Source organism: Manis javanica, chromosome 7 (genome assembly GCF_040802235.1).
Source record: "Manis javanica isolate MJ-LG chromosome 7, MJ_LKY, whole genome shotgun sequence".
Classification (NCBI taxonomy): Eukaryota; Metazoa; Chordata; class Mammalia; order Pholidota; family Manidae; genus Manis; species Manis javanica.
The window spans coordinates 96,683,930-96,702,310 of record NC_133162.1 but is presented as its reverse complement, the minus strand read 5'-3'; the positions used below and the strand labels follow the sequence as shown (position 1 = coordinate 96,702,310).

The window sequence follows — 18,381 nt, the reverse complement described above, 5'->3', positions numbered from 1 at the left end:
TCTTGCTTTTGAGCTTTCTTCAGTGAGAGCAGAGCAGAACATACTCTAGGGTCAATTTTGCCTACTGCAGCAAGATCCTTCTAGATGCTTGATAACCTCTGAATTACAAGGTTTTCCATTCTGGCTGGTGAGAATAAAAACCCAGCCCTGTATGAGCTCTACAATTTTTGCCTTCTGATACCTTTCGGTGGCTGTTTACCCAGTCCCCTGTAGTTGCTTTACATACTTGTGCTGATTGTATTCAACTGAAGACTCATGCTCTGCAAATCTTCAAAAGGCTCTGAAAATCTTCAGAGTTCTCTCTGTTCCAGTTCTCTATGCTTTGAACTCTCCAGGCTCTACTTCAAACTGCCACCTCTGACTCTTAAACTCATAGAACTCACCAAGCTCTGCCTGGATTCCCCTGCCCTGACCTATGGCCTACAGACTCTGTCCAGACAGTAACTCAATGACTAACTACTCTGTATGGGTCAGAATGCCAAAGACCTAAGACTAATCAGAACAATGTGCCAACATCACCCCCTGACAAGAGGCCTATCAGACATTATAGTAAGATTCCAAGGTCAAGCTATATCAAGATGCTTTTTACCTCAATTATGAAATAAACAAAACCATTAAAAAAGCATGGAGAATAGAATAAAATATTCATTTAACCCACCAACCAAACTTAACAAATGTTAACATATTGTCATAACTGCCAAACTAAAGCATCTACAGTACATTTTGTAGTACAAATAAGAGCATTATCTCAACACTGTGTTGAAGGAATAGTCCCTTTGTAATATGTGATAATGGAGAGGACTGTTACTATACAATTACCCTGCTGCTTTTTAAAAAAGAGGGGCACCTGGGGACTACTTACAGAAGAATGTCAGATAAAGAAACAAAGAGTGAAAAACACCCTGATTTTTGTAACCATCAATAATTCAGATGAGAATCATCAGTAGATACTAAAACTATTGGAAACAAGATAGGTATATGGTCTCAATATTTATTATCCCATATGTTACTTATTAATTAGAAAAATACTTTTATGACAGAAATCTGGTAGATAGCACCTTAACTGACTGATTAGAAGTAGCATCACCAACAATGGGACAAAAAGACATCAAGCTTCTTGATGTGCTATAGTATGGAGGAACTGTAAAGGCCAGTTAATTTAAGGATTTGTAAGCTATGTAGTCTCTGTGACAGCTATGTAATTCTGCCATTTCTTGAAACACCAAAATAGTACATATAGTATGTAAACAAATGGGTTCAGCTGTGTTCCAATTAACTTCATTTATAAAAACAGATGACAGGTCAGACTGACCCAAAGGTCATACTTTGTCGACTGACAACTTACGTAGCAATCCTGCCAAAAATGTGTAACTTTAATCTAATTATGAGGAAACAAATCAGATAAACTCAGATTGTGGGAAATTCTATAAAATGTCCCTAGAAACGCGCCTAGAAACAAGGAAAAAAAGAGGATTAAAGATGGCAGTGTGAGAGGAGAGACAGAGACTTCCTCCTAAAACTGGACAGTTAGAAAACATAGTTGGCGCAACTAATCCTGAGAGAGTAACAGGAAAGAGGACAGCATCAGACTGCATACACCTGGAGAAAACCTGGAGCAGACCTCACCGAACGGGGTAACATACCAGAGCTGTGGCTCCGCGGGACCCGAGCACCTCCCCAACGCCAGCACACCGGGGGCGGAGGGGAGGAAGAGAAACGGAGCAGGGAGGGAGTGGAAGGCTTGGGACTGCTGAATACCTAGCTCCGGAGATCTGCACTGGGAGCACAAATCTACATTTCAGGGTGCTTCCATGACTCGCATGACTATCAGGTTGGAAGGTTGGTGCAGGCAGAGTTCCTGGGGAGACTGGGAATGCAGCCGCTTGGGGAAGGAAGGGATCCATATCCGGCTGCTCTGGGACAAAAACACACCTGTGTGCCTGGCCCAATGGCACAGGCAGTGCAGACAGGCACAACAACAGGGAGGCAAGGAAAAGCTCTTTCTTCCCCCAGGCACCAGTACCAATCCCCTGCAACCCCTAACACTGCTTCAAGGGCTGAGCAGCTCCAGAGACTACAGATTATGGACACTAGAGGGTGCCATATACAAACATGAAATGCCAAAGGAATATTGTCCAGAGTAAAATTATTAATACAACTCCCAAGAAAGATTTAAATGATATACACCTTGTGACTCTTCCTGAAAGGGAGTTCAAAATAAAAATCATCAACATTTTAATGGAGGTACGGAAATATATCCAAGAACTCAGGAATGAATTCAGGTGGGAGATCAAATTGTTAAAGAGCACGATGGAGGGTATTACAAGCAGGTTGGATACAGGGGAGGAGACAATAAATGAAATAGAAACTAGAGAAGAGGAATAAAAAGAAGCTGAGGCACAGAAAGAAAAAAGGATCTCGAAGAATGAAAGAATATTGAGAGAACTGTGTGAACAATTCAAGTGGAACAAAGTCACATTATAGGGATACCAGAAGAAGAAGAGAGAGAGAAAGGGATGGAAAGTGTCTTTGAGCAGGTAGTTGCTGAAAACTTCCCCAATCTGGGGAAGGACATAGTCTCTCAGGCCATGGAGATCCACAGATCTCCCAAGACAAGGGACCCAAGGAAGACAACACCAAGACACATACTAATTGAAATGGGAAGGATCAAGGATAAGGACACACTGCTAAAAGCAGCCAGAGGCAGAAATAAGATCACATACAAAGGAAAGCCATCCTGTTAACATCAGACTTCTCAGCAGAAACCTTACAGGCGAGAAGGGAGTGGCATGATGTATTTAATGCCATGAAGCAGAAGGGCCTGGAACCAAGATTACTTTATCTGGCAAGATATCATTTAAATTTGAAGGAGGGATTAAATAATTTCCAGATAAGCGAAAGCTGAGAGAGTTTACCTCCCACAAACCATCTCTGCAGTCTATTTTGGAGGGACTGCTAGAGATGGAAGTGTTTCTGGGGTTGGATAGTTGTCACCAGAGGTAGTAAGACCACGGTAGGGAGGGTGGATCAGCTGATTGCGAGGCAAATGCAAAATTAAGTTAACTATCCTCAAAGTCAATCAAGGGATAGACAAAAAGTATAGAATTTGATACCTAATATAGAAAAAATGAAAGAGGAAGAAAAAGAGGGAGAAATAGAAAAGAACCTTTAGATTGTGTTTGTAACAGCATACTAAGTGAGTTAAGTTAGACTCTCAGATAGTAAGGAAAGTAACCTGGAAACTTTGGTAACTACAAATCTAAAGCTTGAAATGGCAATATGTACATACCTATCGATAATCACCCTAAATGTAAATGGACTTAATGCACCAATCAAAAGACATAGAGTCACTGAATGGACAAAAAAACAGGACCCATCTATATGCTGCTTACAAGAGACTCACCTCAAACCCAAAGACATGCAGAGACAAAAAATCAAGGGATGGAAACAGATGTTTCATGCAAAAAACAGGGAGAAAAAAGCAGGTGGTGCAGTACTAGAATCAGACAAAATAGACTTCAAAACAAAGAAAGTAACAAGAGATAAAGAAGGACATTACATAATGATAAAGGGCTCAGTCCAACAAGAGGATATAACCATTATAAATATATATGCACACAACACAAGAGCACCAGCATATGTGAAACAAATACTAAGAGAACTTAAGGAGGAAATAGACTGCAATGCATTCATTTTAGGAGACTTCAACACACCATTCACTCCAAAGGACAGATCCACCAGACAGAAAATAAGTAAGGACACAGAGGCACTGAACAACACAATAGAACAGATGGACCTAATAGACATCTACAGAACTCTACACCCAAAACCAACAGGATACAGATTCTTCTCAAGTGCACATGGAACATTCTCCAGAATAGACCACATACTAGGCCACAAAAAGAGCCTCAGTAAATTCAAAAACATTGAAATTCTATCAAGCAACTTTTCAGACCACAAAGGTATAAAACTAGAAATAAATTGTACAAAGAAAGCAAAAAGGCTCACAAACACATGGAGGCTTAACAACACGCTCTTAAATACTCAATGGATCAATGACCAAATTAAAATAGGGATCCAGCAATATATGGAAATAAATGACAACAACAACACAAAGCCCCAATTTCTGTGGGATGCAGCGAAAGCAATCTTAAGAGGAAAGTATATGGCAATCCAGGCACATTTAAAGAAGGAAGAACAAACCCAAATGAATAGTCTAAAGTCACAATTATCAAAATTGGAAAAAGAAGAACAAATGAGGCCTAAAGTCAGCAGAAGGAGGGACATAATAAGATCAGAGAAGAAATAAATAAAATTGAGAAGAATAAAACAATAGAAAAAAATCAATGAAACCAAGAGCTGGTTCTTTGAGAAAATAAACAAAGTAAATAAGCCTCTAGCCAGACCTATTAAGAGAAAAAGAAAATCAACACACATCAACAGAATCAGAAACGAGAAAGGAAACATCATGACGGACCCAACAGAAATACAAAGAATTATTAGAGACTACTATGAAAACCTATATGCTAACAAGCTGGAAAACCTAGAAAAAAAGGACAACTTCCTAGAAAAATACAACCTTCCAAGGCTGACCAAGGAAGAAACACAAAATCTAAACAAACCAATTACCAGCAAAGAAATTGAAGTGGTAATCAAAAAACTAACCAAGAACAAAACCCCGGGCCAGATGGATTTACCTCAGAATTTTATCAGACATACAGAGAAGATATAATTCCCATTCTTCTCAAAGTTTTCCAATAAAAGAAGAGGAGGGAATACTCCCAAACTCATTCTATGAAGCCAACATCACCCTAATATCAAAACCAGGCAAAGACCCCATCAAAAAAGAAAACTACAGACCAATATACCTGATGAACATAGATGCAAAACTACTCAACAAAATATTAGCAAACCAAATTCAAAAATATATCAAAAAGATCATATACCACAACCAAGTGGGATTCATCCCAGGGATGCAGGGATGTTACAACATCTAAAAATCCATCAACATCATCCACCACATAAACAAAAAGAAGGACAAAAACTACATGATCATCTCCATAGATGCTGAAAAAGCATTCGACAAAATGCAACATCCATTCATGATAAAAACTCTCAACAAAACGGATATAGAGGGCTGGTACCTCAACATAATAAAGGCCATATATGATAAACCCACAGCCAATATCATACTGAACAGCAAGAAGCTGAAAGCTTTTCCTCTGAGATCGGGAACAAGACAGGGATGCCCACTCTCCCCACTGTTATTCAACATAGTACTGGAGGTCCTGCCATGGAAATTAGACAAAACAAAGAAATACAAGGAATCCAAATTGGTAAAAAGAAGTCAAACTGTCACTATTTGCAGATGACATCATATTATACATAAAAAACCCTAAAGACTCCACTCCAAAACTACTAGAACTGATATCGGAATACAGAAAAGTGGTAGGATACAAAATTAACACACAGAAATCTGTGGCTTTCCTATACACTAACAATGAACTAATAGAAAGAGAGATCAGGAAAACAATTCCATTCACAATTGCATCAAAAAGATTAAAATACTTAGGAATAAACCTTACCAAGGAAGTGAAAGACCTATACCCTGAAAACTATAAGACACCCTTAAGAGAAATTAAAGAGGACACTAACAAATGGAAACTCATCCCATGCTCCTGGCTAGGAAGAATTAATATCGTCAAAATGGCCATCCTTCCCAAAGCAATATAAAGATTTGATGCAATCCCTATCAAATTACCAACAACATTCTTCAACAAACTGGATCAAATAGTTCAAAACTTCATATGGAAACACCAAAGACCCGGAATAGCCAAAGCAGTCCTGAGAAGGAAGAAAAAGTTCGGGGGATCTCACTCCCCAACTTCAAGCTCTACTACAAAGCCACAGTAATCAAGACAGTTTGGTACTGGCACAAGAACAGAGCCACAGACGAGTGGAACAGAATAGAGACCCCAGACATTAACCCAAACATTTATGGTCAATTAATATATGATAAAGGAGCCATGGACATACAATGGGGAAATGACAGTCTCTTCAACAGATGGTGCTGGCAAAACTGGACAGCTACACGTAAGAGAGTGAAACTGGATCACTGTCTAACCCCATACACAAAAGTAAATTCGAAATGGATCAAAGACTTGAACTTAAGTCATGAAACCATAAATCTCTTGGAAAAAAACATAGGCAAAAATCTCATGGACATAAACATGAGTGACCTCTTCTTGAACATATCTCCCCAGGCAAGGGAAATAAGAGCAAAAATGAACAAGTGGGACTATATCAAGCTGAAAGCTTCTGTACAGCAAAGGACACCATCAATACAACAAAATGGTACCCTACAGTATGGGAGAATATATTCATAAATGACAGATCTGATAAAGGATTGACATCAAAAATATATAAGGAGCTCACACACCTCAACAACCAAAAAGCAAATAATCCAATTAAAAAATGGGCAGAGGAGCTGAACAGGCAGTTTTCTAAAGAAGAAATTCAGATGGCCAACAGACACATGAAAAGATGCTCCACATCGCTTGTCATCAGAGAAATGCAAATTAAAACCACAATGAGATAACACCTCACACCAGTAAGGATGGCTACCATCCAAAAGACAAACAACAACGAATTTTGGCAAGGTTGTGGAGAAAGGGGAACCCTCCTACACTGCTGGTGGGAATACAAATTAGTTCAACCATTGTGGAAAGCAGTATGGAGGTTCCTCAAAATGCTCAAAATAGAAATACCATTTGACCCAGGAATTCCACTTCTAGGAATTTACCCTAAGAATGCAGCACTCCAGTTTGAAAAAGACAGATGCACCCCTATGTCTATTGCTGCACTATTTACAATAGCCAAGAAATGGAAGCAACCTAAGTGTCCATCAATAGATGAATGGATAAAGATGTGGTACATATACACAATGGAATATTATTCAGCCATAAGAAAAAAACAGATCCTACCATTCACAACAACATGGATGGAGCTAGAGAGTATTATGCTCAGTGAAATAAGCCAGGCAGAGAAAGACAAGTACCAAATGATTTCACTCATATGTGGAGTGTAAGAACAAAGGAAAACTGAAGGAACAAAACAGCAGCAGAATCACAGAACCCAAGAATGGACTAATGGTTACCAACAGGAAAGGGACTAGGCAGGAGGGGTGGGAAGGGAGGGATAAGGGCAGGGAAAAAGAAAGGGGGCCTTACGATTAGCATGTATAATGTGGGGCGGACACAGGGAGGGATGTGCAACACAGAGAAGACAAGTAGTGAGTCTACAGCATCTTACTACGCTGATGGACAGTGGTTGTAATGGGGTTTTTGGGGGGGACTTGGTGAAGGGGGGAGTCTAGTAACCATAATGTTCTTCGTGTAATTGTAGATTAATGATAATAAAATGAATAAATAAATAAATAAAACCCACTTAGTATATTATGGTCCTCCGCCAAAAAAAACACACGCCTAGATTTTTCTTTAAAAATAATTAATACAATAACAGACAAAAAGTGAGGAAGCTATTACAGATTAAAGGAGATTAAGAGGACAAGACTTAGCATGAAAAGACACAGAGGAACCTCAAAAGCACGTGTCTAAGTGAAAGAAGCAGACCTGAAAAGGCTACATATTGTATGTTTCCAGGTATATGATACCTTGGAAAAAGCAAAACTAGAAACAGTAAAAAGATCAGAGGTTGCCAGGGGCCTGACAGGGGAGGATGAGTAGGTGAAACACAGGGATTTTTTGGGGTAATGAAACTCCTCTGTATGACACTGTAATGGTGGCATTATTCATTTATCAAAACCCATAGAACTTTACAGCACAAAGAGTTTACCTTAATGTATTCAAAGTATAAAAGAGAAAGCCACTTAGGACAGAGGACCCCAGGAAAGAACACAGATGGTGACAAGAGAACCCAGTTGTACTGCTAATGTATGAAACAACCGTACTTAAGTGAGTGGAAGAAAAGGTGTTATGCAAGTAACTGTGGTGATGAATAGATTTTGTAAGACTGAGGCAAAAGGAAGGGCACCCAAGCACTGTGTTCTAGTTGATATCAAGTTGCTGCCCACAGGGCAAAGATGAGCAACCTGGGTACTAGAATTAAACACATAAAGGGATGGCACACGATGGGAGCCAGGTTTCTCACTGCTGGAGAGGGAATACGGTTCCCAGGGGGAAGAAGCTGTAATGATCCATGTGGTAATGGACTAGAGTTGGAAACATGAGAAAGAACTTTGAACATCTAGATACAGATGGTAACATGAAAATATTTATAGAGATGTGTATACACACAGATTGTTATATTTCTTTGATCATCTGACAGAGCCTAAAAAAGTGACACCCCAAAGAGCTCTTGGAACAATTTGTACAACAAAATAAAATCTTCCATGCAGAATTTCAAGTAAATTATGTAGAAGTTATACCCAAAAGGAAGGGGAACATAACTTTCCACTACTTTAGCTGGGACTGTGCAGAGTGACTTCCTTGGAAAGAGTATGGTATGAAAAAGGGGACAGAAAAGAGTACCTTTGCAATGGAGAGACCTACCACTAATTCACCCAAGTGATCAAGGTCAGCATCAGCAGTCATAAATCATGTAGAAAATATGTACCCATGATATGATCTGATAAAGGTGATGCTTTATCTTTGTGACTTTCCTCTCAAAACCCCATAGCCTCATCTAATCCTGAGGAAAGTATCAGGCAAATTCCAACAGAGGGGTATCCTACAGTAGGCTGGACCAGTACCCCTCAAAACTATCAAAGTCATCAAACAGGAAAAATCTGAGAAATTGTCACAGCCCAGAGGAGCCTAGGGAGACATGACAACTAAATATAGCGTGAAACCCCAGAAGGGATCCTGGAACAGAAAAAAGACATTAGGTAAAAACTAAGGAAACCTGAAGAAACCATGGACTTTAGTTAATAATGCATCAATTTTGGCTCACTAATTGCAATACATGTAGCAAACTAATTCAAGATGTTAATAGGAGAAAGTGTGGGTAGGAGCATTAGACATAAAAAAATATATAAGGTAAAAAAAAGATACAAAGAAAATATATTCTAATATTCACCCAACAGAAGAATAGACAGCTTTGCAAAGAAACATATCACCAGGAGTAATAAGGTATAAATAAGGAAGTTTTGACTGGACAGTTGGACAAAATCTCCACAGCTTTCTTCTTCTTATCAGTGAAATTATTTTATAATCAGAAACAATATCTGAAGCCTTACAAAGTATTGAAATGCTTCCAAATAAAAGAGTAATTAAAATGTGTTCTATTATCTAGATAACTGGTTTGTATGATTATTCTGACTCTAGAAAATTAGTCATATAAAAGGCAATAGATATAGTACCTCTGTGATCAGAACATCTGATAAACAAACAATACCTACATATCAATAATAGGTTTGTATTATTTATATTTATATAATTACACATAAACATAATCACATTTATCTTATTTATAAATATGAGCTTATACTTTTTATATATACTATATTTATACAACTTTAGTACCTATTATACTTATACATATTAGGTTTTAATGGAAATGACATGATGTGTGGTCCAGTGATTCTCAATGGAGAATGAATCAAATTTAACCAAAATTTCTTGGCCAAGGGAGAAATACAATGATGGCAGGAGACTAGGTTAAGCTATGGATGGCAAAAAAATGACTATGATAAGAAAAGAAGAGTTAGCAAGGCAAGAAAGCATCTAAATAACCCCAAAAGATCACTCCCAAAGACCATTTCTGGCTGTGTGCCAAATTCGCTCTGCCACAAGTTCAAACCACCCTTCTGGGCTTTCGGTGTTCACACCACTAGGACAAGAGGAACTGAAGTCAAAGACTATTACACTGGGTGAATCCACTTATTCCAGAGATACATTTAAGCAAGTTAGGTAGTAAAGAAGATAAAGAGGAAACAGTGTAGTTTTAAGAGTACACGTTGTACAGTTCAACTGCCTGGTTGGATGTCAGCTTTGCCTGTTACAAGCCACGGAATCTCAGGAAAGTTTCTTAGCCTCTCTGTCCCTTAGTTTCTTCACTTGTACAATGGGGATAATAGCAGCTCCTAATTTAGAGGGATTCTGTGAGGATGAAATGAGATAATCTAGCTAAATTTATTAGAACAATGCCCAATACATACTAACGTTTTCAAAGATTCCTTAGTAAAAAACTACTTGGTCTTTCTTATGTACACAGTTCATAAAAGGTAAATATGTGGCCCACCAAACTTTCAAAGTTCTACAGTACCTCAAATCAGATGACAGACAGGCTTAGGTACAAAGTCCACAACTCAAAAGAGTCTGTACCCCAAATGCTCACTTTTTATTTTAGTCTGTGGAACACATTTCCCACAAGCACAACTGAAACAAGTAGTGGATGTATTATTACAACACAGTGAGGACAGGAGGGAGGCGTGGCTGAGCCCCTGGCTGGGAGCCACACCACTGCTCTAAGAGGGATGCATTCCTCAGCACCTGGGGGAGAAGAGCACAAGGACATGGGGAGGAAGACCTCTTCCCTGCCACTGTTACAGCTTGAAGATTTTATCTTATTCTCAAGGACTTCAAGAAAAACCCATTCTGCACTGAACCAGGACCATCATAACACTTAACTGTATCTACACCAAGAAACACTGTGACCCATAATATGCATAAAGATTGTTAAAAATGTAGGGTTTTGTTTGTATTTCAAAATCCAAATATGCTTTTGGTGATACCCTTTCAAAAGCAGAACACTCTGGAATTGGCAATAACTAAATACCAACTCTCAATCTCCCCCTAACAATTATGAACACAGAAATAAAAATATATGCTCTGTATGTAAGCCTGTAATTACTGTAAGGAATAATTATGTTCTCCTTAAGAAATCTTTGATAGTCACTACAGGGTAGACTGATGAGTCTATCTCTTTATGAGTCTATTACCTCACCTAAGCCCTCCTCAGGTAATAGTGAGCAGTAAAACTACCCAAAATTGGGGGGTGGGGGTGGGGAGAGTAGAGTTAGAAAACTTACAAAGTCAATCAGGAAGTAAAATGCCAAGAATTCACTACATTCTTGAAAGTTTGCTATATACACTTATATTGCATATGAACCAAGACCTTGGTTTTCCAATAACCATTCTCCAGTAACAGAATCAGAGCCCATCAGAGAAATGGCTGATTCCAGGGCTGGGACAGAGGAAGAACAGGACAAGTCTGGACCATCTCATTACACCAAAAAGTAAGGAAGTACTCAGAGAATCAGGGGGGCATAGTAAAAGGAAACAGAGCCAGACTTAAGGGTCTACCACTGCCCAAAATGGGGCTAATCAGAGCATCAAAATAAATGATAATAAAGAATTATAATCATTTGAATAAAGTCAGAATTCAGGAAGCCACAGTGGTATAAACAAATGATCAAATAAATAGGACAGGGATGAGATTTGACCGTCCTTCCTTATTGTAAAAAAACAACTAATTTTAGTCATAGTTGTAAAAGGAATGACAGAATTTGAAAAATTGCAACTTGTCAATTTGTCATATTAATAATTGGTTCAGGCAAGAATCACCAAGGAATGTTAAACAGTTAAACAAGTGGTTTTAGAAGTAATGAGATATTTATTACATAGTCTCAGGATATACTCCTACAAGTTACTTTCCAATTACAATGAAAATTTACAGTGGAGAAACCCTGCAGACAGTGGGCAGACAGCATGCTAACCACTGCTTGTCACGGGGTTGGTCAGCAGCACACACCTCTGGGGTCACTGCACTGCCGCCCTGCCAAATGGCATGGACTAAACCTAACTGAGAAAACATCAGAAAAACCTAACTGGGGAGCCTTCTACAAAATAACTGGCCTGTATACTATTTAAAACTGCCAGTGTCATGAACTACAAAAACTCTATATTAAAGAAATTAATTTCAGATTAAAGGAATTGAACATAGCATAGAACCTTGGATTTTCTTCTATTACAAAAAGACCATATTGAGACAATTAAAATCTCAATAAATATGTAAATTAGGTAACAGTATTGTTCCAATATTAAATTCCTGATTTTGATCATTGTACTGTGATTACATAAGAGAACCCCTTGTTTTTTAGGAAATACACACTGAAATATTTAGTGGTAGAGGAGAACAGTGTCAGCAACATTCTTCAAAATGGTTTATTAGAAAAACATGGGGGAGGGGGAGGAGAGTGAGAGGAGAGTGGAACTGGGGGTAGGGGTAGGGAAGGGATAAAAGACATGTAATGAATGTTGAAATTTTGGAAATCATGTGAAGGCATCCAGGAACCCTTTGTCCTGTTTTTGCAATTTTTCTGTGTCTGCAAATATGTCAAAGTAAAAAAAAATTAAGTTAGATATAAAGTGTACATTTGTTAATACTCATGGAAGTGTACACTAAGATCTGTACATTATACCATACATCAATTATGCTTCCATTAAAATAATAAGTTTATTCTAAATGTTTTGTCTAATGATGATTGGAACATTTCAATGATTAAAAACAGGTTAGACACCCATCAAGGACCTATGAAAACTAACTTCATGCCTAACGTATTTTAAGCTCAAAAAGATAAATGTGCCCTTGACCAGGCATCTGGCCATCATTTCTGTGGCTACAATGACCAACAGCTCTCATGACTTCCTGGCTGTATAGACACAGGCCTGCCACCTCCCTGCCATGCCCCCAAAGAGGTCCTCTGTGTGCTTAGCCAGGTAACACAATTAGTTATGCTAGACTCCCTTATTAATCAACTTCCAAATATGTAAACCCATTACAAGCAAAGCTAAACCTTAAGATTTTTTAATTAAAAAAAAAAAGGGCAGGAGGGGAGGAGCCATACATGAAGGTAACAACCTTTAATGAGGGCACACTCGAGGCTAAGTGAGTGCTAAGGAGAATCTGCTGGTGCCAAGGCCCAGAACAGGAAGGACCTGGCACAGAACCTAGATTAATTTTTTTTTAAATGTTTGTAAAAGATCACTATCAATGTAATAGTCCACTAGTTTTTCAAAATACTCCCAAAACAAAATGATCAAGATACCACATACCTTTCTTTAGAAATAGGATAAATTCCTTTACGGTTTGGTCCAAATTAACTCCGTGATATACCACAGGTTTGAAATTATGATACTCAAATGAACGAATGAGGCGAACTGTAATGGTCACTTCCTCGGAATCCATGTGGAGAAATTCCTGTGGCAAGAGACATGAGAACAGCCTAAATAACATCAAACCACAGTCAGCCATGAGCCTGGCATTTCCACCATCACCTCTCTGGCACCCAGCCCACCTCTCCCACACCGTACAGTTAGTGACAGAGTCCCACACCCAGGCCAGAATGTCCCAAGGTTACTCCCACCTATCCACTATGATTCCGGATATCTCTGTAACAGCCACGGATATTCTGACTGGCAGAGGAGAGGCACACCCACGACACAGGCATGTGTGGCTGTGTATATAGGAAAAACACGGTTGCTAAACACAGATACATAGCATATAAAGGACTGCTTTGGATTTTCTATGCCAGTAATCTCTTAAATAGGCCCTGAGATGAGGTATCCATTTGCCTTAGAGTCAACTATCAAAAGATCACATTTTAATCTCACAAATGCTACCAGATTTCAGTGTTGATTTAATTTTGTACCATGGTATTACCCATCTTTCACACAATTGTTTAGTTTGACTATGTCTACTTCATCCTAGAATAATGTACTAGTGCTATATGCCAGGTGTTTATGTTAGCTTATTTCATTCTGTCACCAAACCATGAGATATTATATTCATTTTATGAATGAGGAAAAAAGAGAAATAGCACAAATTGCCCAATGTCATAAAGCTATAAACAACAGAGCCAGGGTTTAAGCATCAATTTAATTCCAAAGTTCATGCTCTCTCTTATGCTATCAGAAAATCACCCCAAATTACTTTCCCTAAAAATTTTGTGAAGTTGCCAATGTTTTAAAGATACAGTTATGGTATATCTCTAGTTAGTACTACTTCATACTATTTTCAACTCTGCATACACATGTCAGCCATAAATACAGTAAGTACTAGGAAAAAACACATGTAATACTAATAAACATAAGATGTCCAACCTTACTAGTAGTCAGAGAAATTTAAGATAACCATGAGATATATCACTCATCAACTGACAAATTAGAAAGTCTCACAATACCTAGTGTTGGCAAGAATGATGGAAATGTAATCAGTGAAGGTGGGCCTCCAAATGGGTATTGGTATACTTTTGGAAACAATTTGGCAACTATTCAGTAAAGCTGAAGATACACATACCTTTCCATCCAGCAATTTCATTCATAGATATCTCTAGAGAATCTCTCAAATATGTGCAAGAGGACTGTAAAAGAACATTAACAGTAAAATTGTTAACTGCAAAACTGGAAACAGCATGTTGGGAATATTTCATAATATACCCAAACAAGTCACACTAATTTGACCTATAAGGTCTCTCTGAGTCATGGAATGCTTATACAAATAATTAACTAAGTGTGAGAGACTAGATAGCACATTATGTATGAAAAGCAAAGGTTCAAGCTGATTTAATATATAAAATAATTTGTAGTATAGAGTTTATGCTTAAATGAGTGATTCTTAACAAACTGAAAATAATTTTCTCCCTTCTAATATAAAGTAAGGATTTACCTTATAATCTCGGTTAGTGTTTAATGACCTTAAATTAACAAATCTTTTGATAATTCCAATATTAGCTATCACACCATATCTTATTAAATCTGGTTTACAAATGCTCCCCCAAAATTCTGATTAATAGCAGTTCAGCAGACATATAGGAAATTACAATTTAAAATATACTTGAATACTTAATGAATAGTTATCTCCTGAAAAGAGATATTAAAAACACTTCTGAACTTTAAAGCAGTGTTAACAGGCTTGTTAAAATTACGACCACTCCTCTTCTCACCTAGGCCCCAAAACAACAAAGAAGCTCTCCAAAACATATCCATGTACAGAGAGTCTGACATGCTGGGAAGCCCTATTCTGCAGTTAATGTCCCCAAGTAATTTAGAACTGGACAGATGTACTGAAACATCAGCTCTACCTCTTAGCCACAACACAGAGTTGGATCTCAATGAATAGCTGCTGCTTTTATCAATAGTCTTCCTGGAACAAAACAGGTTTGGGCATAAAGACAGCTCATGTACTCAGCAGATAAATATACTGTAGTCCCAGATGCAATGAAAAAAAATCATATAAATGGTCTAACCAAGAGCCAGGCAGGCTGGCACATGCACGCCTTATGAAATTGTTTCATAATTGTAGGTTTGTTTCTTCACATAGTAAAATGCTGCCCCAATATCATACTTAAATAGTTGAAATTTTCCATTTAAAACTCCAAATTCACATCAATATTTAATTTTGGTCAACAATGTATTGTTATCTTCATCAGAAATTTGTTGTGGTTTATACCCAATGATAAATTATAATAGTAGCTATCAGAAGCTACTATTATATAAGTATCAGAAGGAAACCATCGTCTTCTTTGCCTCAAGGACTGTGGGAAATACAACTTATTAGTTTAGGGAGGCAGACATACTCAAGAGACAGTTTACAAAGCTAATATTACAGACTATAAAATCTGACATTTTCCCAGAAGGTTTAACCTAGTTTAAAAAAATGAATCTGATCAAGTATAAAAGGCACTTCTCAATTGAAGGGACAGAGAACCCAGAAACAATAAACCTACAGATAAATTAAATAAAAAAGTACCCAAGGATGTAAAAGAAGATTTGAATAAATGAATTGATAGATCATCCTAACTATGAAGGCTGAACGTTGTAAAGAAACCAATTCTCCCTAAATTAATCTATAAATTGAATAAAATACCAATCAAAATATAAAAGGGTGGTTTAGGAAACTTGTCACAAATATTTCTAAAATCTATCTGGAAGAATTAATTTTTTGAGCTCAGTCATAAAAGAAGAAAAAAGAGGCCACCAACACCAATTATTAAAACACATTATAAAGCAATAGTCAGACATATAATAGTAATACATAAATAAGCTGGCATAATTTGCACACATTTATAAAATCTAATAAAAAATATAAAGGACAATCAAGCTATAATAATTTAAGCTGTGATGCTGAGGCAAGGATAGACTGACATAACAGTGGAACACAACAGAAAACTTAGAAATAGAGTCAAAATTAGAGGATGTAGTATAAGAGTGGCATTTCACATTAGTGGGGAAAAGAAAAGATAGTTTACCTAAGAAATGGTTGGGAAAACTGGTCACTGGTAACTGGTCAGACATTTGGAAAAAAGTAATGCCTCTTACCTCATTCCTGTACAAAAATAAATCGTACATGGAACAAATATTTAAATTCAACCGTAAGATCATAGAGAGGCACTAGAAAAATGGGTACATATTTTTATATCCTCAAGGTAAGAAAGGCCTTTGTAAGCAAATAAAAATCAGGAGCTGTGAAGGAAAAGGTTGATGGGTATAACAATATAAAAATATAAGGACAAACAATATCCTAGTAGAAATATGGGTAAAAGGTAACTAATAGGTGATTGGCTAAATTTTTAAAAAGTCAGTAATGTGAAAAGATGATCAACTTGACTAGTAACTAAAGCACTGCAAATAGAAGCAGCAAGATATTAATGCTGCCATCAGATCTGTAAAATTTTTTAAAATAAAAACTGGTCAAACCAGTGTTGGCCAGAATGTGGAGAAATAAATATTTTTATATACTACTGTCAAAAACATAAAATGACCCTGCCATTTGGAGAGTAGTGAGGTAATCTGTATCAAAATTTTAAAGTTGCCTACCATTTGACACGGCAAATTCTACCAATTAAATCCTACCAATTTAACCTGGGAAGATAATCACATCAAATATTTTTAAAATCTTTAAGTTCATAATGATAACTTTAAAAATATCTAATCACCAATTAGTCACTCTGGAAGCTAAAAGGGCACTTAATTTTCTGAAAGTTGGCTTATGCAGGTGGAGTGGGGCATAGAAATTAGAAAAATAATCAAATATTTTATGCCTTTCTTACACACATTGTTTAAAGTTTACCAAACAGCTGATGAAGCAAAATTATTTTTTATAGAAGAATTACAGCTACAAAGCTCTGAAAGACAGAATTTTAAAATCATGATTTACATGCCTACCAGAATGGCACAAACTGTTGGTGAACATACAGAGAAACTAGATCCCTCATTTACTGCTGGTAGGAATGCAAAATGGTACAGCCACCCTGGAAAAGAATATGGCAGTTTCTTACAGAACAAGATGTGTTTATCATACAACCCAATAATTGCATGCTTAAGCATTTATGCCATAAAAACGAAAACTCATGTTCACACAGAATCCTATATATGAATGCTTGTAGTAATATCCAAAAGCTGGAAACAAAAGAAATGTCTTTTAGCACATGAATGGTTAAACAAACTGTGGTATATCCACACCACACAATACTGCTCAGCAATAAAAGGAATAAACTATTGATATACATAACCATCTTGGCGGATGGATGTCAAGGGAATTAAGCTGAACAAAAAAGCCAGTCTCAAACTTACATACTGTATAACTCCATTTATATGTCATTCTTATAATGATAAAACGATAGAAATGAAGGACAGACTACTGTTGCCTGGGTTAGGGAAGGGTGTGCCTATGTCTATAAAAAGGTAGCATGGGAAATTCTTATGATGGAAATGTTCTGATTCTTGACTGTGATATTATCCATATTTATTTACACATGTGATAAAATTGCATAAGAAATATATATATGCATGTGCATGCATATACACACAAGTGCATGTTAAACTAGTGCAATCTTGATATGGTCCCTGGATTATCTCAATACCAGTTCCCAGGTTGTGATACCAGACTACACTCCAGCAAGATGTTACCATTGGGAGAAATTGTGTGAAGGGCATAAAAAATGTCTATTATTTCTTACAAATGCATAAATCTATAATTATCGCAAAATAAAAAGTTGCTAAAACTCCTCATTTTGAAAACTCTATTGACATAATGAATACAGGCAAAGATCATAAGGAGGTGCCAAAACCATCAGGTAAAAGATTGAAGAGGAGACTCTCAAGATGGGAGCATGAGTAGAGTGACGGAAATCTCCTACCAAAACCATATATATTTTGAAAATACAGTGAGTACAACTATTTCTAAAAAAGTGACCAGAAGATACAGGAGCCAGGCTACATCTGCGAGAGCCCAACATCTCATGGAAAAGGGTAGAATACAAAGCTGTGACCCGGCAGGATGCAAGCACTACCCCAACCCCAGCTCACTGGCGGGAAGAAGGGAATCAGAGTGGGGAGGGAGTGGAAGCATAGGACTGCT

At 37.4% G+C, this 18,381-nt stretch overlaps 1 protein-coding gene across 6 annotated transcripts in view; it reads right to left on the bottom strand.

The window, feature by feature from the left end:
* C7H2orf76 (chromosome 7 C2orf76 homolog) overlaps positions 1–18,381 on the bottom strand; it is a 112,626-nt gene that overhangs the window by 43,286 nt on the left and 50,959 nt on the right. For 3 of the 6 annotated variants that reach the window (XR_005056687.2, XM_037001045.2, XM_073241332.1), the window contains exon 2: positions 13,077–13,221. Coding sequence is in view for 5 of the 6 variants with exons in the window: in XM_037001045.2 (XP_036856940.1) it covers positions 13,077–13,221 (145 nt within the window). In the remaining variant the exon portion in view is untranslated. Of the gene's footprint in view, positions 1–13,076; positions 13,222–13,387; positions 13,467–14,319; positions 14,384–18,381 lie in introns of those variants that run through there. The other 3 variants (XM_037001046.2, XM_017680167.3, XM_073241333.1) reach the window with 2 other exon arrangements.